The sequence below is a fragment of the Tamandua tetradactyla genome, chromosome 10 (genome assembly GCF_023851605.1).
Source record: "Tamandua tetradactyla isolate mTamTet1 chromosome 10, mTamTet1.pri, whole genome shotgun sequence".
In the NCBI taxonomy this organism is placed as follows: Eukaryota; Metazoa; Chordata; class Mammalia; order Pilosa; family Myrmecophagidae; genus Tamandua; species Tamandua tetradactyla.
In genome coordinates, this window is record NC_135336.1 from 23,799,144 (window position 1) to 23,822,453 (window position 23,310).

The 23,310-nt window shown below is 34.1% G+C and overlaps 1 protein-coding gene across 3 annotated transcripts in view; it reads right to left on the bottom strand.

Annotated features, from left to right (window-relative positions):
• Positions 1 to 23,310, bottom strand: part of EAF2 (ELL associated factor 2) — a 47,299-nt gene that overhangs the window by 15,479 nt on the left and 8,510 nt on the right. For all 3 annotated transcript variants that reach the window (XM_077118182.1, XM_077118183.1, XM_077118184.1), the window contains exons 3-6: positions 20,203 to 20,339; positions 20,027 to 20,062; positions 18,068 to 18,213; positions 3,061 to 3,321 (exon numbers count right to left, since the gene is read on the bottom strand). In XM_077118182.1, coding sequence (XP_076974297.1) covers positions 3,061 to 3,321; positions 18,068 to 18,213; positions 20,027 to 20,062; positions 20,203 to 20,339 — 580 coding nt within the window. The remainder of the gene's footprint in view (positions 1 to 3,060; positions 3,322 to 18,067; positions 18,214 to 20,026; positions 20,063 to 20,202; positions 20,340 to 23,310) is intronic.

Below are 23,310 nucleotides of genomic sequence, written 5' to 3' on the forward strand. Positions count from 1 at the left end.
TAAGTGTTCAGCCAGGTTACTATCTCTAAAATAAAATAATAATGGTATTTCCCCAATTCACAGAAAAACATGAATAAAATTATTTTTACGTTTTCCTCCTCTAAATTTATCTTAACTCTTAGAGGTATCTTGCTAGCATGTTTATAACAGAATCTAGTATGATATGGTATCTGATGTAGCACAAGATATTTCGTTATTTCAAATTTACCCTGTCAATATTTCATTGTATTCTATATATAGCACTACAACACAAGGGGTTCTATCTCTGAAAAGCAGTTCTCAAATCATCTACAGAGTCCAGAGAGAAACACAGGGAATGTAAAAGCAAAAACTCAATAAAGACTTAAATCAACTTTGTTTTGGGTACTAAGGAAACTTTATTCCCATTGTCAAAGTAGTGTTCATTTATCCTATCCGAATGCCGAATTAAACAGTTTACTAGTCTAATGAAAAACTTATATATTCTGAATCGAAATTAGACAAAATGAAATAATAATCCAGGTTTAAACAACATGATGACTGCATATTGTATAGAAGTCCTATCTCTAACAGAAAAACAAACTAATTCAAATCTCCTATACGTTTCAAAGATCAAATATATACAACTTGTCTAGTTATATTACTGTTTTTATTTTCACAGAACTCTAAAAAGTTCTATTAAAATTGGAAGAAATCATATGCCTTTAAATAAAAACAGTATACCAGTGTTACAATATAGCAATTTTAATGTCCACTATTGCAGTAACTTCCTATCCAAACAGTTCATATATTCACATATCTTACTGAAACAGATTTTTTACTTCATCAAAACCACCATTCATCCACTGACTCCTATCCTTTCTCTCCATTGTTCAGTCTTCACTCCCTTCTGAATCTAGTTTAAATACCATGATCCATGTATTACAACCACTTCCCTGGAAACAACTCCTCTCTGCCACTACTACCTCACGAAGTCCAAACCATGGATATACCAATGACATATCCTTACTACAATTGAGTACTGCGGTAGAAAAATCACTTACTTTTTTCATTATTTATTAGGACAAGGAGACTAGTTTTACACATACAAACAGAAAAACCCTTCTCTCCCAGAGAAGTATCAACCTGCATTCCTTTACTGAAACATAATGGACATCTACCATACACCAAGCATTGTGTAAGGTGCTAGTATTCAATGATAAGCAGAAACAACAATATCTCTTCCTCCTGGGGCTTATACTCTAAAGGAAGAGAGAAAATCACACAAATAAATATAAAATTATAATTGTGACAATTGATATAAAGAAGAAATATCTGATTTTCTAAGAGTCTGTAAGAAGAGGGATTTGGCCTTGTCAGGCAAGTCAAGAAGGGTTCCTTGAGAAAGGAACCTTGAATTGAAATCTGAAGGAGGAAGAATTAACTACATGAAGAGAAGCAAGTGTTTCAGACTGAAGTAACACCATGTATAAAGGTCCTGAGGTGGGTGAAAGTATTTGAGTATAAGCAAAAAGAATACCAGTGTTGCTATAACAAAAAAGGCAAGACGATTATGTTAAGATTTTTCATCTCTATCCAATAAGAAGTGAGATGAGGAGGCAAGTTATATTTGAATTGTGAAAAGCTCAATCTAGCTGCAGTGAGATAATGGATCAGAAATGAGTCTGAATAAATAAGGTTGGACAAGTTAGGAAACCACTGCAGTAGTTAAAGCAAGAAATAACGGTAAATTAAACTAAAGCGATGATGAAGATGCAGAAAAGGAAACAATTTGGGAAATATTGGGGGCATAAAAATAAAGAATTTGGTGAAGGATCAGCTACACTGTAAAGAGGGAGAGGACGTAGACCCTAAAACTCTATCCGGTTTCTGATTTGTTTATTTAGATGGTGGCTGGCTTTCACTAAGAAGAAATTGTTGAGCCAAAGATTATGAGTTCGTTTTGGATAAAGTGAATTTGAAGTGCCTTTTACTAAGAGATGATGTCGTACCTATGTGTTGAGAGCTCAGAGAAGAGATCTTGGCTACAGACATAAATTTGCAATTATCTACATACAAGTATTGACTGCAACAGAAATGTGGAAGAGATTGTCTAGGGAAAGAGTGTAGAATAAAAAGAAAAATGGGCTTAGAATAAAGCCTAAAGAAATTCCAACTCAAATTACTGAGTAGAAAATTATAAACCTGCAAAGGAGAGAGAAAAGAGTTTCTAGAGAGAGGAAAAAAACAAAGGTTGTTATGTCACAAAGTCAAAAGAAAATGAATAATTCAAGGAAATGGCAATGGTTAATAGTGTCATATGCATAAAACAGGAGTCCTTTTCTTTACCCAAATTTTAGACCACAATCAATAAGGTTCTGTGCTGGTTTGAAAGGATGTATGTACCCTGGAAAAGCCATGTTTTAATTCTAATCCCATTTTGTAAAGGCAGCCATTTCTTCTAATCCCTATTCAGTACTGTATGTTTGAATAATTAGATCATCTCCCTGGAGATGTGACTCAATCAAGAGTGGTTGTTAAACTGGATTAGGTGGAGACGTGTCTCCACCCATTAGGGTGAGTCTTTATTAGTTTACTGGAATCCTATAAAAGAGGAAACATTTTGGAGAATGAGGGAGAGTCTGAGAGAGCAGAACAACATAGCCACGAGAAGCAGAGAGCCCACCAGCCAGCGACCTTTGGAAATAAATCAGGAAAATGCCTCCCAGGAAGCTTCATGAAAGGTATCCAGGAGAGAAAGCTAGCAGATGATGCCATGTTCACCACATGCCTTTCCAGATGAGAGAGAAACCCTGACCCAGTTCGCCATGAGCCTTCTTACTTCAGAGAGAGACTGTGAACTTCAGTGGCCTTCTTGAACCACGGTATCTTTCCATGGTTGCCTTTGATTGGACATTTCTATAGACTTGCTTTAATTGGGACATTATCTCAGCCTTAGAACTGTAAACTAGCAACTTATTAAATTCCCCTTTTTAAAAGCCATTCCATTTCTGGTATATTGCATTCCAGCAGCTAGCAAACTAGAACAGGTTCCATAATGAATTCTTACTTTTCCAATTACTCATGTTTATGCATACTTACTTAAAGTATTCATCAGATGGCTACTGTTGGCATGAAATCTATTATGGCTGGCATCCACATCAGGAATCCTGCACTGTGGCATGGGAGACATGGTATGATGTTCTGAGTTATAATTCCCTGGATCAGAAGGAGAGGATCTGCACTCATCATCTTCTGAGTCACTAGAACTATCCTCACTACTAGAAGATGATGAACTTTTGGAGTCTGATGAACTATCAGAACTACTCATCTGGTCCATCATACTGGCTTCTGCCTTCAGTTCTGAAAATAAAACAGAAGTGAACAGCCAGATTAAATAACATAAAATAACATCTGCTACATTAGTTTCTAAGAAACTGTTGATAAGCAGTAAGTTAGACCAAATATACATTTATAAAATTTAAAGCATTTTATTTAAAAAGGTCCTCTACCATCAAGTCATACTTCAATAACAGGATTATAAAAAATAAAAAGAATTAAAGGCACAAGCCATAAGAAATGTCTAAATATAAACTCTGCATTTATTTAAACCACTGCAGTTAAATATACACATAACAAATATTACAGTTATATAAATATATATTATAAATAATCTAAAAGTTTTTAAGTAAAAATTAAAACCTATTTTGGCAGACAGTCTTGTAATTCTTATCTTATTTCTCCAAGACACATAATGCAATGCAATACATACAAATGAATTTTATTCTTTTCCTGATTGTCCTAGAGAACATTTTGCTGAAGCATCTCTACTTAGGTTTAAGTTTTTTTCCCTTTATGGGGGATTTAAAAATTCTAAGTATTTTTGAATTGTAACTTTGGTTATAAATGTTTCAGCAGACAAAAGGGTGATATTATTGATGTCTTCTTTGATTTAATGTTTTCAAAATCTTTTCTAAGACAAGCAAAATTTATGGTAGGAAAGGTCATCAGCTACCATTTAGATCAAATACATAATTTTACAATTGAAGGAACTAAGGTACAGAAAAGCTAAAGTCGTTAGCTATTTAGGGGTAGAGTCAAGTCCACTGACTTTTAGGTCAATATTTGTCTACTATATGAATATAAATGTCAACTAAATTTTTTAAATCCAAAAAGTTCTAAGTGAATAATAAACTCAGCGCACTGTCATTTGAGATCATCTTAAAACATGCCTTACCTGATAATTTTATCCCACTCCTGCATTCTATTATAGACATACTGCCTTTCTTTTTATTATCTGAACACAACAAATCCAGCTATGCCCTAAACTGTTTGCACTAGCTGTTTCCTCTGCCTACTAAATCTTTCCCCAGATTTTTTGCTTAACATGTAATTTACATACATCACAATACACACTTAAATCAATTTCAGCCTATTTTATAATCTGTGTATCCATGACTGAGATCAAGATATAAAATACTGCCAGCCTAATGAATGTTACCCTGTACCCTTTTCTACTCAAAACCATGATTTTTATTATATTATCAATGATTTTCATATGTTCTTGAACTTCATAAAAATGGACCCACACCACATGTACATTCATATGTCTGCCTGCTTTTACCATGTTTCAGATTGTCCATGCCATTGCATGAATCAGTAGTTCATTCTTCTTTATTGCTATTGTATAAATATTCCATGGTATAAATATATCACAAGCTAGTTTCCCATTTTCCTATGCTTACTGGCTATTTGGCTATCTTCTTTTATAAAACATTTTTTTCTCATTTTGTCTTTGGGTATCTTTTTCTATTCTTGTTGATTTGTCAGCATTCTTTATTGTCAGTTCTTCTAGTTAAGAGCCCTGTGTCAGCTATATGTATTGTGAAGTATTTCTTCCAAGTCAGCTATATGTATTGTGAAGTATTTCTTTCCAAGTCCTAGCTAGCCTTTATTAATAAATATCTATCTATTAATAGCATCTTTTGATGAGATTACAGATCTCTGAGAGCCAGGTTCTTTTACTCCTTTCAACGCAATTTTATTGAGATATATTGTATAGTCACATACCATAAAATCATCCAAACTATAAAATCAAAGTTTCACAGTATCATCACATAGCTGTAATTTACATTTTTTGAACATTTTCATTACTCCAAAAAAAATAAAAATAAGAATAAAAAACGAAAATAACAGTAAAAAAGAACACCCAAAACATCCCATCCCCTAGCCACCTTATTATTTATTTATTTTTTTGCCTTTCTTTTTTTTTTTCTTACACATCTGTGCATACACTGGATAAAGGGAATATCAGTCACTAGGTTTTCACAATCACACAGTCAGACTTTGAAAGTGCACAATCATCTTCAAGAATCAAGGTTACTGGATTACAGTTCAATAGTTTCTGGTATTCCCTTCTATCTACTTCAACACAACAAAAACTGAAAAGGGATATCTATATATTGCATAAGAATAACCTCCAGAATGACCTCTTGATTCTATTTGAACTCTGTCAGCCACTGAAACTTTTTGTTTCATTTCTCTTCTCTGTTTTGGTCAAGAAGGCTTTCTCAGTTCCACAATGCTAAGGCCAGATTCATTCCCAGAAGTAATTTCCCACGTTTCCAGAGAGATTTACGTTCCTGGGAGTCCTGTCCCATGTAGGGAGGAGGACAGTGAGTTTACCTGTGGTATTGGCTTAAAGAGAGAGGCCGCATTTGAGCAAGAAAAGAGGTTCTCTGAGGGTGACTCTTAGGCATAATCATAAGTAGGCTTAGCTTCTCCTTTGCAGGAATAAGTTTCATAAAAGCAGAATCCAAGATTGAGGGCCTGGCCCATCAACTTGGCAGTCTCTGCTACTTGCAAGAATATCAGGTCTTTCCCAGGTGGGTAAGTTTAATAGTGCCATCTTTTTCCCCATCCCTCAAGGGGACCATGCAAATATATTTTTATCTTCTGCCCAGATTACTTTGGGATGCATCGGGGCATCACACTAACCTGTACAAACCAACAAAATCTCACCCCCTATTCAAGCTTCCATGTATTTATGGTGTTCAAATAAGATGACCATTCAAGTTAAATTAGGTATTATGCTACCGAAAATAAAAATTTTGCACCAAATAAGTATCTCTTTCTTTGGGCTCACACAGAAGTTGATGTTTTAATATACAGCCAATATCATTCTTTACCTTTTAGTGCAATTTACCTTAGTCCTAACCAGATCAGCTTCATTCATATCTCTAAATGAAGTCTGATCACTTTTTCAGTGTTTTTAACAGTTGCTATATGGATAATGCTGACTTTCATAGCTGAAGAGCTCTAGCTCGGAGTCTCAGGTGTCACACAAACACCCTAAGTTCCAGGGAATGACCAGATTATACACAAAGAGCTCAGCATCTCAGAATTTAGAAATAAGTTATCACTCCAGAACAGATATGATTGCTGTAAGAGCTTACAATCTAAGAACCTTTACACTAGGCCTTCCCCTGATAACACACTTTCAAATACAATTCTCAGACTTTGCACATTATCGTTAGTGCATATTAGTGAGGTGTTATAATATTTGTGTTTTCGTTTCTGGCTTATCTCACTCAACATACTTTCCTTAAGGTTCATTCACCTCATTGCATGCCTCATAACTTCATTCCTTCTTGCAGCCACCCAATAATTCCATTGTATGTATACACCACAGTTACCCCTTCAGTTGATCGGTTGAGGTACCCTTAGGTCATTTCCATCCATTGCAAATCATGAATACTGCTGCCATAAATACAGTGTGCAAATGTATATTTGTGTCCCAGCTCCCAGTTTCTCCAAGTTTCTGAACCTTGAGGACATTATACTGAGTGAAATTAGTTAGAAACAAGAACACAAATACTGTATGCTCTCACTAGTAAGAACTAACATTAATGAGAGAACTTTAAGACTTAAAGTTGAGAGCACAAGTTATCAGGAGATAGAGAGTGGGCATTTGATGCTGAAGGAGTACAGAGCATTCAACAGGATTAATTATAATACTAATAGCCTGACAGAAGAAGAGAAATAAGATTTTCACAAATAAGTATTTCCCTCAAATCACTGCTGTTCTTAACTTGAAAGTCTACCATTCAGTGAAGATTATGAGACACACAAAAATGCAAAGAAAATACCCAGCCAAATGTCAAGATACAAAACCTTCAATAGTTCTAGACCCAAGGATGGATGAGATGATGGAACTATCATAAAAAATATCAAAATAACTATGATTGATATTTGAAAGGATCTAATGGAAAAGGTAGACCAAATGCATAAATACATGGAGAAATTCAGCAAAGAGCTCAAAGCCATTAAAAAAAAAGAGTTAAATGGAATGTGAGAAATGAAAACCAAAATATCAAAGATGAAATATTCCTTTGACAGGCTTATCAACAAACTGGACAAGAAAGAAAATGAATCAGAAACTCTATAAGCCAGAAAACAATGAAGTAATATATTTCAAGTTCTAAAAAAACAAAAACAAACACTATTAATCTAAAATTCTATAAATAATCCCAAAACATCTTTCAAAAATAAAGGCAATGGGGGTAGGCCATGGTGGCTCAGCAGGGAGAGTTCCCACCTGCCATGCCAGAGACTGGAGTTCGATTCCCAATGCCTGTCACGCAAAAATAAACAATAATAAATAAATAAATAAAGGCAACGGGGTGCATGGTGGTTCAGTGGCAGAATGCTTGCCTTCTATGTGGGACACCTGGGTTCGATTCCCAGACCATGCACCCTCAAAAATAAAAAAAATCAAGGCAATGTAAAGACTTTTTTTAAAAAAAACAAAAGCTGAGAGAAATCATGGCCAGCAAACCTGTATATGAGAAATATTAAAGGAAGTTCTTCAAGCAGAAGAAATATGATGCCAGATGAAAATCTGGATCTTCACAAAGAAACAAAGAATGTTGAAAATGGTAAAAATGTGATTAAATATAAAACACTGTGCTGGTTTGAATCTGTTGAGAACCACAGAAAAACCAAGTTCTTTAATCCTCATTCAGTGTTGCTGGGTGTGAGCTTTTTGATTGTTTCCATAGAGATGTAACCCACCCAACAGTGGCGGGTAACTTTTGATTAGATGTGTCTCTACCCATTCAAGGTGGAGTTGCTTACTAGAGCCCTTTAAGAGAGAACCATTCGGAAAAAGCTTTAAAGCCCACGCAGCCAGAGACCTTTGGAGATGAAGAAGGAAAATGCTCCTGGGGGAGCTTCACGAAAAAAAAAGCTTGGAGAGAAAGCTAGCAGACATCATGTTCGCCATATGCTTTTTCAGTTAAAAGAGAAACACTGAGTGCCATCGGCCTTCTTGAAGGTTATCTTTCCCTGGATGCCTTAGATTGGACATTTCCATAGCCTTGCTTTAATTTGGACATTGTCACAGCCATAGAATATATGAATTTGCAACTTAATAAATACCGCTTTTTAAAAGCCATCCTGTTTCTGGTATATCACATTCTGGCAGCTTGCAAACTAGAACAAATACGCTTTTTTTAATTGACTAAAACAAATAGTACACAAAGCATTGTGGAATTTATGACACACGTAGAAGTAAAACTCATGAAAAAAGGAACACAATGGAAGAGATGAAAATAATGTAAGTATACTATTGCAAAATTCACATATGATACGTAAACTGCTGCAATATTATTTGAAAGTATATTGTGATGTGATAAAGGTATATATTATAAACCTCAGACTAACCAGTAAAAAATAAACAAAGTATATCCAAAAAGCCAATAGTAAATGTTGAATAAAATCATTAAAAAATACTCAATCCAAAATAATATAGGAAATGAGGAAAAAATAAGCAAAGAACAGCTGTGATAAAGAGAAAATGAATAGTAACATGTTATATTTAAACCTAGTTTAATAATTATATTAAATATGAGTGGTCTAAACAAACCAAAGGCAGAGACTGCCAAAGGATACAAAAGGAAGGGCCAATATTATGCTCTCTAAAAGAAATCTACTTTAAAAATTTAGATTAAACAGTTTAGAGTAAAAGAATGGGATAAGATTCACCATGAAAACGCTAATCCAAAGAAATCTAGAGATAAAATAGACTTCAACAGAAACATTATGAAGAATATCAGGGACATTTATAATGGTTAAGGAGAAGAATCATCAAGAAGATATAACAACCCTGAGTATACACTTAATAATAGAGCTTAACATTCATAAATTAAAAACTGATAAAATTGAAATGAGAAACAGATAAATCCAAAATTATAATTGGATTTTTCCAGGTTTTTTTCTTAGTATTTAAAAGAATACAAATCACTAAGAAAATCACTAAGATAAACATGTCTTAAATAGAATTATCAAACAATTCTAACCTAGGTTTACAAAATATTACACACAAAAATGGCAGAAATATATTCTTTTCAATCACATGTGGAACATAACATTTCCCAAGGTAGATCATGTACTTTTGGTCTCAATGCATTTTTTAAAGTCAAACTTTTAATTTTGAGATAATTATAAAAATAGATGCAGTTGGAAGATATAATACAGAGAGATTTCATGTACCCTTTGTCTAGTTCTTCCAAAAGTAACAATTTGCAAAGCTACAGGAAAATATCACAACCATGATAGTGACATAGATGAAGTCAAAATATAGTAGAATAAGCTGTTAAGAAGTAAACTGTTGGGAGGCAGGCAAGATGGCAAATTAGTGAGGTATGGAACTTAGTTCATACTCCAGAGAAGCTAGTAAATAGCCAGGAAGGATACAGAACAACTACTGGGGAAAAATCAGTGACTGGACACAGTCTGGACCATGTTGAAAAGCTGAGAACCACAGAGAACTGTAAGTCCTCCAAGCCGCAGAGGTCAGTGCCTCTCTCCAGCGGGCATAGCAGGCTGGTTCCCTGAGAGGAAAGGAAACAGACTTTACTAGCAGCAAGGACTTAGCTCAACCAAGCTCCACTGTGAAATTAATTAACAAATTCTGACCACTGAAAATAGGCCTCCAACACAGATAAAATGGGAATAAGCACTAAAGGTATGAGGCGTTTTGCCCTAGCAGAGAGGGACAGGGCTGGCGGACAAAAAAAAACAAAAACGAAAGGCTTTTTAAGTGAGACAGCAAAAAATACTGGAAAAGGGCTAGACCCCAAGAGAAGAGGGACATAGAGCCTGGATATATATATATAGACCCACAAATCAACTCAAGCACTTGATGGAGAAATCTAAGGAGCAGTGGTCCATCTCTGAAAAGCTCTTTTCTGCTTTTTTCTACTCCTTAACAGCTAATTAGATAGAACTTCTCAGGCTCCAGCACTGTCCCAGGCAAGGGCAGAATTAAGCTAGTCTCAGAGACAAAGTAACTAGTCATGTGAAAGGAGTTAATTCTCCAAAGGATATATCTTTCCCAAGAGAAATGTGGGGCCCAGCTCAAGTGGGAACAATCCGTCAAGAAATTCAGGCCCTAGGGACTGGGAAACTGAAGCAATTAAAGCTATCATATTACCTCACCTCTGCCTCAACCATGCCCACAGCAGGAAGAGCCTGCTGAAGTTAAAGGCATCACAACACTTAACGCTGGTGGGAAGCCTCAGGCAGACAAGTGCCACATGCTAGGCAAGATAGGAAAAGCACAGTCTAGAGGATTCATAGGAAATTCAGACAACTTGCTGGGTATCCCCTCAGTGAAAACTGATGTTGACTTCAATTTTCTCCTGAGAACTCAGCCTCTCTGATTAGGAAAAATCTGACTGGGGCCTATAATATCTGAGAAGACCCTTCTCAAAAAAAAAAAAGCTCCATATAGGCAGGGCAAGAAAAAGAAAAACAAGAACTGAAAAATTTTGATTAAACAGAACCTATGCTACAGGTCAAGAATAAGTTGAACTGAATATCAAAGAACAGATAGAGAACAAAGGCATCCATCAAGAAAAACTTAGGTAAAAGAGTGAAAACAACCACTAGAATAAATTAGTTAAGGAAATCAAATGCCTAGACACCAATAAAAAATGACAAATATACTAGGAAAACTGAAGACATGGCCCAGTCAAAGAAAAACCAACACTTCAAATGAGATACAGGAGTTGAAACAACGAATTCAGAAATGTTCAAACAGACATGGGCAATTTCATCAAAAATCAAACCAAAGAGTTGAGGGAGGATATATAGTGAACAAAAAGAACTCAAAAGTTTAGAACTTATGGCAACGAAAGGCAACAGAAAAATGAAAAAAAAAAAAAGCAATGGAAATTTACAATAGATCTGAAGAGGTAGAAGAAAGGATTAGTGAACTAGAGGACTGGACATCCGAAATAAGCCACACAAAAGAAAACATAGGGAAAAATACGAGCAGGGTCTCAGGGAATTGAATGACAACATGAAGAGCATGAATACATGTGTTGTGGGTGTCCCATAAGGAGAAGAGAATGGAAAAGGAGAAAGACTAATGGAAGACATAATCACTGAAAATTTCCATCTCTTATGAAAGACATAAAATTACAGATCCAAGAAGTGAAGTATACTCCAAACAGAAAAGATCCAAATAGACATACTCCAAGATACTTACTAATCAGATTGTTAAATGTCAAAGACAAAGAGAGAGTTTTGAAGGCAGAAAGAGAAAAGCAATCCATCACATATAAAGGAAGCCCAATAAGACTATGTGTAGATTTCACAGCAGAAACTGTGAAGGTAAGAAGGCAGTGGTATGATAGATTTAAGATTCTAAAAGAGAAAAAAATGCCAGCCAAGAACTCTGTAGTCAGCAAAATTGTTCTTCAAAAATGAGGGGGAGTTTAAAATATTTTCAATCATGAGAGAATTTGTGACTAAGAGACAAGCTCTGCAAGAAATACTAAAGGAAGCACTAGAAGCAGATAGGAAGAGGCAGGAGAGAAAAGTATGGAGAAGAGTGTAGAAATGAAGACCATCAGTAAAGGTAAAAACAGAAAAAAAAAATTGATATGACATATAAAATCCAAAAGACAAAATGGTAGAAGAAAGTACTGCCTTGACAGTAATAATATTAAATGTTAATGTATTAAACTCCCCAATCAAAAGACCCAGACTGCTAGAATGGATTAAAAAAAAAAAAACAGGACCCATCTACATGCTGTCTACAGGAGACTCATTTTAGACCCAAGGATGAAAACAGGGTGAAAGTGAAAGATTGCAAAAAGAAATTTCATGTAAACAACAATCAGAAAAGAGCAGGAATAGTTATACTAATACCCGACAAGTTAGACTTCAAATGTAAAACAGTTAAAAGAGACAAAGAAGAACACTATGTATTAATAATCGGAACAATTGAAAAAGAAGCTATAGCAATCATAAATATTTATGCACCAAGCCAGAGTGCTTCAAAGTACATGAGGAAAACACTGACAGCAATGAAGGGAGAAATAGACACCTCTACCATAATAGTTGGAGACTTCAATTCCCCACTCTCATCAATGGATAGAACACTCTCATCAAATGGACAGAATCAATAAAGAAACACAGAATTTAAATAATACAATAAATGATCTAGACTTAACAGATATTTAGAGAACATTACACCCCACAACAGCAGGATACACATTTTTCTCAAGTGCTCATGGATCATTCTCAAGGATAGACCATACGCTCAGTCACAAGTAAGTCTGAATAAATTTTAAAAGACTGAACTCATACAAAACACTTTCTCAGATCATAATGCAAGGAAGTTGGAAATCAGTAACAGGCAGAAAGCCAGAAAATCCACAAATACATGAAGACCAAATAGCACACTCTTAAACAACTGTGGGTCAAAGAAATTACAAGAGAAATCAGTAAATATCTCAAGGCAAATGAAAATAAAAACACAACATATCAAAATTTATGGGATGCAGCAAAGGCAGCACTGAGAGGGAAATTTATTGCAAAGTGCCTATATTAAAAAAGGACGAAGAGTAAAAATCGAGGAATTAACTGTTCACTTGGAAGAACTAGAGAAAGAACAGCAAACTAACACCAAAGCAAACAAAAGGAAAGAAATAATGAAGATTAGAGCTGAAATAGAGAACATGAAAATATTTGAGAAAATTACCAAAATCAGAAGTTGATTCTTTAAAAAATTAATCAAATTGTTGGACTCTTACTGATTATATACATAGAATGGAATGATTTCTAAAGGTTGTGTTAGTTAATTTTTTAATTAATAAAAAAAAATTAGCTGGGTCAAAAAAAAAATTGTTGGACCTTAGCTAGGTTGACAAAAAAAAAAAAGAGAGAGAGATAGAGAAAAAGAGAGGATGCAAATAAATAAAATCAGAAATGGAAAGGAGACATAACCACTGACCCTACAGAAATAAAGGAGGTAATGAGAGGATATTGTGAGCAAATACATGCTAATAAACTAAATGAAATGGACAACCTCCTACAAAGGCATGAACAACCAACATTGACTCGAAAAAGAAACAGATCATCTCAACAAACAAATCACAAGTAGAAATTAAATCAGTCATCCCAAAGCTCCCCAAAAAAGAAAAGTCCCAGACCAGATGGCTTTACATGTGAATTCTACCAAGCATTCACAAAAGAATTTGTACCAATCCTGTTCAAACTCTTAAAAAAAACTGAAGAGGAGGGAAAGCTACCCAACTCATTCTAAGACAAAATCACCCTAAACCAAAGCCAGACAAAGACACTACAAGAAAAGAAAATTACAGACCAATCTCTCTAAGGAATATAGATGCAAAAATCCTTAACAAAACACTTGCAAATCAAATCCAGGATCACACTGAAAGAATAACACACCATGACCAAGTGGGATTTATTCCAGGTAGGCAAGGATGGTGCAACATAAGAAAATCAATTAATGTAATATACCATATCAACAAATCAAAGCAGAAAAACATATGATTATCTCGATTGATGCAGAAAATGTATTTGACAAAATTCGATACCCTTTCTTGATGAAAATATTTCAAAGGATAGGAACAGAAGGGAACTTCCTTAACATGACAAATGGCACATATGAAAAACCCACAGCCAACATCATCCTCAATGGGGAAAGATTGAAAGCTTTCCCTCTAAGAACAGGAACAAGACAGGATGCCCACTACCACCATTTTTACTCATCATTGTGCTGGAAGTTCTAGCTAGAGCAATTAGACAAGAAAAAGAAATAAAAGGCATCCAAATTGGAAAGGAAGAAGTAAAACTCTCATCGTTTGCAGATAACATGATACTATATGTCGAAAATCCCAAAAAATCTACAGGAAAGCCACTAGAGTTAATAAATGAGTAAGCAAAGTGGCAGGGTACAAGATCAACACTAAAAAATCAGTAGTGTTTCTATACACTAGAAATGAGCAATCTGAGGAGCAAATCAAGAAAAAAAATTCCATTTACATTAGCAACCAAAAGAATAAAATATTTAGGAATAAATTTAAGTAAAGATACAAAAGACCTCTACACAGAAAGCTATAAGAAATTGCTAAAAGAAAACATGGAAGACCTAAATAAATGGAGGGCATACATGCTTATGGATTGGAAGACTAAATATAGTTAAGATGTCAATTCTACCCAAATTGATTTATAGATTCAATGTAATACCAATTAAACTCCCAACAATTATTTTGCAGAAATAGAAAACCAAATTTATTTGGAAGGAAAGGTGCCCTCAATAGCTAAAAAATTTCCTGAGAAAGAAAAATGAAGTTGGAGGTCTCACACTACCTGACTTTAAAGCATATTACGAAGCTACAGTGGTCAAAACATCATGGTACTGGTATAACAATAGATATATTGACCAATGGAATCAAATAGAGTATTCAGAAATAGACCCTCTATCTATGGATACTTGATCTTTGATAAAGCGGTCAAGCCAATCCACCTGGGACACAGCTGCCTCTTCAATAAATGGTGTTTGGAAAACTGGATATCCTTATGCAAAAGAATGAAAGAGGATCCCTATCTCACACCCTATACAAAATTAACTCAAAATGGATCAAATACCCAAACATTAGAGCTAAGACCATAACAGTTTTAGAAGAAAATGTAGGGAACTATCTTATAAATCTTGTAATAGGAGGCAATTTCCTAGACTTTACACCCAAAGCATGAGCACTGAAAAAATAAATAGATAAATGGGAACTCCTCAAAATTAAACACTTTTGTGCATCAAAGAACTTTGTCAAGAAAGTAAAAAGGCAGCCTATGCAATGAGAAACAATATTTGGAAACCACATATAAGATAAGAGTTTAGTATCCAGGATATAGAAAGAGATTCTTCAACTCAACAACAAAAAGACAAACAACCCAAATAAAAAATGGGCAAAAGACATAAACAGACATTTCTCAGAAGAGGAAAAACAAATGGTCAAAAGGTACATGAAAAGATGCTCAACTTCACTGGCTATTAGGGAAATGCAAATGAAAACCACAATGAGTTATCATCTCATACACACTAGAATGGCCACTATCAAAAAAACAAAATGAAAAGTGCTGGAGTGGATGTGGAGAAAAAGGCATACCTATCCACTGTTGGTGGGAATGCAAATGGTACAAATTTCTGGAAGGCAGTTTGGCAGTTCCTCAGGAAGCTAAGTATAGAATTGCCATACGATCCAGCAATCCCATTACTAGGTATATACTCAGAGAACCTGACGGCAAGGACACAAATGGGCATTTGCACACCAGTGTTTACAGTAGCATTATTTATGATTACCAAGAGATGGAAACACCACAAATGTGTCTATCAACAGATGAGTGACTAAATAAGCTGTGGAATATACATATGATGAAGTATTATGCAGTTGTAAGACAGAATAAAGTCATGAAGCACATAACAATGTGGATGAACCTTGAGGACATTATGCTGAGTGAAATTAGCCAGAAACAAAAGGACAAATACTGTATGGTTTCACTAATATGAACCAACATTTATGAGTGAACTTTGAGAATTGAAGTTAAGAACATAGGTTATCAGGAGATAGAAATAAGGTAGAGATTGGGCAATTGGTGCTGAAGGAATACAGACTGTACGGCAGGACTTATTATAAAAATTCAGAAATGGATAGCACAATACTACCTGATTGCAGCACAATAATAGAAGTACACTGAATGAAGGTGAAAGTGAGTATGATTGAGGGAGAAGGGCTGGGGGCACATATCAAACTAAAAGGAAAGGTTGAGGATAAAGACTAGGATGGTATAATTTAGGAATGCCTAGAATGGACAATGATGATAATTAAATGTACAAATAAAAAAACGTTTTGGCAGAAAGAAAAAAGATAAAGAACAATTCAATCACCACAAGGATCCTTCCATCTTGCTCTTTTATAGCCACACTCACCTGTTGCTCCTTCCCTAGCATCCGGCAATAAATAATCTCTTCATCTAAGGAACATACCACACAAACATCTCAATGTAAATAAAGTTCCATTCTTATACAAAGTTAGGTTAACAACAAAGCTTTATCTTGGATCATGTTAACTTATCCTCTACAAATCTCTTTTTCTCAGAATTATGCTTTAATGCAATGTTTTTATTATGGTCTCTGCTAAAAAAACTGAAAGGAACATCTATTCATACTGTAAGATTATTGTTGAAGATACTGTGTAACTTAAAGCTCCCTAAACTACAGGTTCTATATGGTGAATTTCTTTTAGAATTTACTAACAGAGATGAGTCTGATTCTTTGGAATCTGTCTCTTAAATAATACACAATAAGCTACTTAGAGTTTCATTTTGTCTTCAGTGGCCAGGAAGCTCATAGGTAAATTTAATGTTTTAATAATCAACCAATTTGCTTCTTCTTCCCCTTGACTATCTTGACTTTCTGTTCCTGTACTTTTTTTTGAGGGGGGTGCATGGTCCGGGAATCGAACCCTGGTCTCTCACATGTAAGGTGAGCATTCTACCACTGAACCACTTGTGCACCTTGTTCCTGTATTTTATTGTATACATGTTCATAATGATATCATGATTCAGACCTATTTCGGAAGCAGACATGATATAATAATAAAATAAAATTCAAGATCCCTGTTAGGGGTCTTGGGATCAGGCAAGAGTTCTGAATTTATTATCTTCCTTACTGTTTGTAAAGGTGCACTGATACAGAACTAATACTGTACTGAGGTCTAGAAGGGGACAAGTGGAACTGAAGAGCTACATGGAAATTATGAAGGTAAAGTGTGGAAGCAAATATACTTTGGTGACCTGAGTCTCACTGCCACAATTACTACAACACCACACCCAAACTTCAGCTAGAAAAATAATAGAGATTTAAGCTTTCTTACTTTCAAAAGGACTGTACCAGTTAGAAATGCTTTCCTGCTGAGAAGAGGGTAACAATTCGGAAGAACTTGTCTTTGGCTTCTCCTTAAAACCACTCCTCACTTCCCTACTAGGCTGGTGACACCTTAGATATCTACAGTTTGATTATACACAAAGAACTTCAACAGGAAAATGTTAAAAAAGAAGAAACGTCATAGTTACATACATGTAACACTCATTTTTTCTCCTCAATAATGAAAAATGATAAAAATTCTCTCCTAGCGATAGAGTCTAACCTAAATCATATGCTATACCCTTTCCCCAGAAAAACCTATAATAACAAAGAAGAGAATGCTCTCAAAAAAAAATTAGGGGTTTGGGGAACGGGGAATTAATGCTCAACTGGTACAGGGTTTCTGTTTGGGGTCATGGAAAAGTTTTGGTAATGTGGATGGTGATGAGCATTAGCACACAATTGTGACTGTATTTAACATCATTGAACTGTATATTTCAAAGTGGCTAAAATGACTAATTTTAGGTATAGGTTGCCAGAATACAGCTATACAACAGAAAAAGTAAACCTTAATATAAACTATGGACCACAGTTAATAATAAAATTATAATAATAATGTTTCATCAATTCTAACAAATTTAAAACTCTAAAAATTACACTTATGCGAAATGGTAATGATAGTGAAAACTGCATGGGAGAGGGTAAAGGAATTATGTACTTTCTGCATGATTTTTCTGCGAACCTACAAGTGCTCTAATAAAAAAAATTAATTGTGTAGTTAGTTTCACTGTTAATTAAAGCGAAAATTTCTACTTATTATTTCTTAATAGCCTGTTGTAAAGGGATTTACATACACTTATATTTTACCTCTTTCAATATCATCCATTGGAGAGGCTGGGGACATTTTGTCTTTGGATGGAGAACGTTTTACAAGATTGGGAGTCTTAGCTGAATTCCTCATTTGTTGCTGCTGTTGCTCTAAACGATATTGAATTTTACTGCTTCCTTCAACTCTGTAATTAAGGATATCAAAGATTAAAATAGTAAGTGATGATATTGTGAATTACTGATTATCTATGTTAATGTTATATTTCATTTGTCAAATTTTTTTAATTAATAAATTTTAATAAGATTAAAATAGGTATAATAGCAATTTCAACTTACCAAGTTACTAAAATTGACCAATTATTATTTTTCCTAGAGATCTTTAAAATGATATTCAAGATTAAAATATTAGTTTATTATTTAACAAATATTCATTGAACACCTATTATATGCATAGCATACACACAGGTCCATTGAGGGCTAGAAATATGAACAGAAACAAAACCACTGCTCAAATTGAAGCAATAGGACAATGACTAAAACAAGAAGAAAAACATAAGCGTACAAAAGAGGTACAATGTATTCTTAAATTCTAAAACTATCATTTTTATTAACATTAAATCACTTTCACACTTTCTATTCATAACTCTACAACATGCTACTAAAGGAGATTAATATACTTTTCTTTTTAAGACCTTTAAGAAAAGAGTATATAATACATTTATGCTTGATTTCTGCCTCTCCTATTTCCAGTCACCAATTCCTATAAATACTTCCTTCACAAAGTATTTAGAACCTCACTTTTCTCTTCATTTGCACTCAGAAATCCCAGTTTATACAATTTTCTGTTTCCTACATTGTTTCATTGTACTCCGTTTCATTGTTGGACGAATGTTTCAGAACAAAGCTTATAAGCATGCCAATCCCTGGCTTAAAAAAACAAAACAAAACAAATGTCACCACCAGCAGCAAAACAATGTCCTCATTTCCTAATTTTTTCACGTCATATTGAAAGTATTAATCTCAGTTTATCTTTACAACCTTACCCCTCACCCACTATCAACATCACCCCCCACTTCCAAATACTATACAAAGGTACATGGACTCTCTTCAAACAGGTCTTATTCATTTGCTCTGAATAAATCAGATATATCCCTAGATGATTCAACTTTGCTTACAACCTCATGTCCTCTCTGTTCAGTTAAATCAGTATTTTAAACTTTCCTACTAGTAAGAATCACCTGGGGAGAGGAATATACTAAAAATTAGAGCTTCTCAGGCTCCTCCTCTGAACCTAAAGTTAGATTTGGGAATTCATTTTTAACAAGCAAGGTAAATCTTATGATCAGAAATGTTTGACAAAAAAACAAACCAAAAAAAAAAATCCTTAAATCTTGAAATCTGGTCAAGTATTCTCCCTGAATACTCCAAGAACCATAACCTTTCTCTTTACCCTTAATTCCTAAACCAATTTTTGTCTATACTATTTGTATGGTTTTTATGTGACATAGTTATTAATGCCCCACCTAAATCTGAGATGGCTAAATTCTCTTATTGAACTTTTCAATCCAGATTTTTTAAAATTAGTATTCGTATAGTAAACTTTCTTTTTTCTAGTTCCTTATGTATTCTAGGTGCTCAATAAATATTTACTAATGAAGATGAAATTATTTTGGAATGTATAATGACTCCTTTCAGTCCAATTCTATGAAAGCACCTACAACAGAATAAAAGATATGCTTATACATACAGAAACACTCAGAAGAAAAACAAGGTTTTATATATCATAGGGAGAAGTGGTAAAAGCTTTTGACTGAAGAACCCTACCAAATTTAAACTTGGACAAAGATTAAAATATTTTTGTCAGGGTGGGCCATGGTGGCTCAGCAAGCAGAGTTCTTGCCTGCCATGCTGGAGACCTGGTTCGATTCCTGGTGCCTACCCATGCAAAAAAAAAAAAAAAAAAAATTGGGGCAGTGCAACAGTAGCAAGAATTCTCACCTGCGGAGCTGGAGACCCGGGTTTGATTCCTGGAGCCTACCCATGCAAAAAAAAAAACAAGAAAGAAAAAAAAAATTTTGTTGCATAATCATGTGACAATACAATAACTTTTTTTCTTAACATTTCCTTAGCAATTTATGAGTTTATTAAATAAATTATTTTATTAAACCACATACCTTGTTTTTTTTACAGTGATGTTGCTGCTGAGTTTTTCTAGTCGACATTCTCCAGTGTCATGGTTAATAATCAAAATGCATTCTTTTAAGTAAGGTTTCTTTGAACCTTTGAAAACTGTTACTGGTGGAGTTGAACCCTGTTTAAAAGGTTAATTATCATTACTTGAAATTTACTGTAAATTCATTTGGGAGGACCTTTGAGATCTTCTGGTCCCTAATTCTCAACCCATGTTATTCTTCAAGTCATTTAACTATTTAAATTTACTACACTGAAGCCAAGGAGTATAGAAATAAACACAAATATGAAGAGAGGTTGAAATTTCAAAGCTGTTATCATTGAGGAAAAAAAACAGAGGTAAGACTTGCGTATTATTGAGCTAGTAAAGATTTGTTTTATTGGATTACAATGGTCAATAAGGACATAATTCTAATACAACCAATATATTTTACAGATAAGAGAACAGAAGCCCTGAATCATAATCACTACTCTCCCTTCCTTATTGCTTCCTAAATTTAGGTTTTTAAAATCTGGTATTCTCTCAAAGTGGTGCCTCTCCTTCGCAGATTAAGGAAAATGAATGTATCAAACAGCACCTGTTAAACTGAACCCAGTTATTAATTTTGGCTCATTAAAAGTGGTATAACCTGATACTATGTTTTGTGATGTGATATAAAAGAAAGTACATAGCACCACTCATGAAGTATTCTTGCCTAGAATAAAAATTGACTTTCGTTGAGCCTTTAGATAAAACTAAAACAGGAAATACAGAGAATAGAAGAACAAGTTAAATAATAACAGAAGGAAGTAATTCGAAATCTAGGATGTGGGTATAATCTCTAGGAAAAATAACCTGGCTTCTCCAACAAATCAAGTGCATAAAAGGAAGAGACTTTCATAGAATAAAAGAAATTTAGGAACCATAATATCCAAATGCAATATAGAAATCTTATTTAGATTTTGGTAAGGGAAAAAAAAACTATAAAAAGACATTTTTTAGACTATCATAAAAATGTGAATATGGACCAGATATCATTACTAATTCTATTAAGTATGATAATAGCATGGTACTTAGGTAAAAATAAAAATGTTCTTACCAGTTAAAGGTGCAAAATTAAGCATTAATGGGTAAAATGACATAATGTCTGAGAATTGCTTTAAAATATTCTACGAAAAAAAGTAGTAGGGGAAATAGATTTAACAAATTAGTAAAATGTTGATAATTATTGAAGCTAAGTAATGAGTGTATGGGGGTTCATTATACCATTCTCACTATTTCCATAATAAAAGTTTAGAGAAACCTTATCATTACTAATAACCTACATTTACCTATGTCCTCCTCCCTTATCCCTTATCCCTGCCTCTCCCAAACATGAAGGAATTTTATGTTTATCATTCCCTTGCTTTATCCTGCACATATATATATCTTATTTAGGTTTGCTTGTTTTTGAACTTTATCAAAATTCTTTTTTGTTCTTGGTGTATATTAGCCCATGTGTTTTTCTTTGACTAAATTGCCCTTCCCTCTATCCTTTACCTTTACAACCTTACTCCTACCCCACTATCAACTTTAACCTCTAGTTCAATTCATCTTTAAGACTCATTGCAGCACTGTCTCCTCTTAGAAGTATGTCCTAATGTCTCTTCCCCTTCATCTGGCTCTGATGTTTTTCTCTTTTGTGCTCCTATAATATTCTGTGTATTCCTTTATGATAGCCCTTAATTTCTATATTTTAATCACTTATTTCCTCTGTCTCCTCCATTAAATTTTATTTTTTTTAGGACACTGACCTTGTTTTCTCTCCCACTGCATTCCCAATAGCTACTTAGCACAGGACTTACCACACGGAAGATAGATCATCTCTCTCTCTCTCTCTTATACATACATATCTACACACAAAAATACTGAGACAATTTTTTTTTAATTATCTCTATTATGTAGTGGAAATACTTTTTTCCAAATGACTGATTTGCCTTTTCAGAAATGTACAACTTGAAAGCTTGAAAATTACCCCTTATAACTGTCATTTCTTTAAGAAAGGTAATTCAATTGATATCATAACCAAACACATGGTACACGGTAACTCAATTAAAGCAGGACATGAATGAATGAAAAAAGTTTATTAATAAATGTAAGAATCTCCATCTGCTTGGAGTAGACAACAATGTAAAGTATAAGAACAGAAGGACTGCAATTTGAGAAAACAAAATTCTAAATGGCAAAGGAAGAATCTGACCAAAGTTTTTCTATACATCAGTCATCATCAATCAATAATACTGGTGGTCAACTTAAGGCTTTTCAATTACATAGAATTTTGTAGCTCGTTTAAACTTTTCTTTAATAAACATCATAAAGATAATTTGTGAGACCAAATTTCCAAACTATTTTAGAGCACCAGAATCAGAACAATTTTTTCATAACAGACATAAAGATTTACTCATCCGCAGCATCTCATTACTGAACTGATTTTTCATTTCCATCATTTCCTAAGGGAGAAAATGAAAAATATTCACTAAAATGCCCATATAAATTTAATTAACCTCAGGGAAAACCTTCAGAGGCAGCAACTGATAGTCTGACATATACTTAGGACTCTCAATAAATTGTGTTGACTGATAAAAATAAGAAAAAGATAGTAGACTAGAAAAAGAATAGAGACCTTTTTTGCTAAGCCTCCAATCATGACAAGCCATCTTAATGCATACAAGAAAATGTGGAAAGGCCAGGCCAAAATCATTAGTAATACAAAAATTCAACAACAATAACAAAAAAAAAATCTCAAAATTTCATGCTTTTTAAATATAATTTACGTATAAAGCTTTAGTCTTGGTTTCTCTGAGAAGACTCAGTGTAAAAGAAAAAAAAAGATAACTGAATACTTGGAAATTTCAAACTCAAGGGCTGAGAAAACTAGAGCTTATTACCAAGAACTGTAGTTTTGTGCAAATGGTATTTGCTAGTGTTACTTGGTTTCATATAGGGAAAAATAAATGGACAAAACTTTTGCTTAAGAAGGGCTTAATCTATTCTCTAAACTACTGCTATGATCTCTCCAAACACATAAATTTCATCCTGTCACCTCGGTTTAAAAGCCTCTCTCTAATGCCTA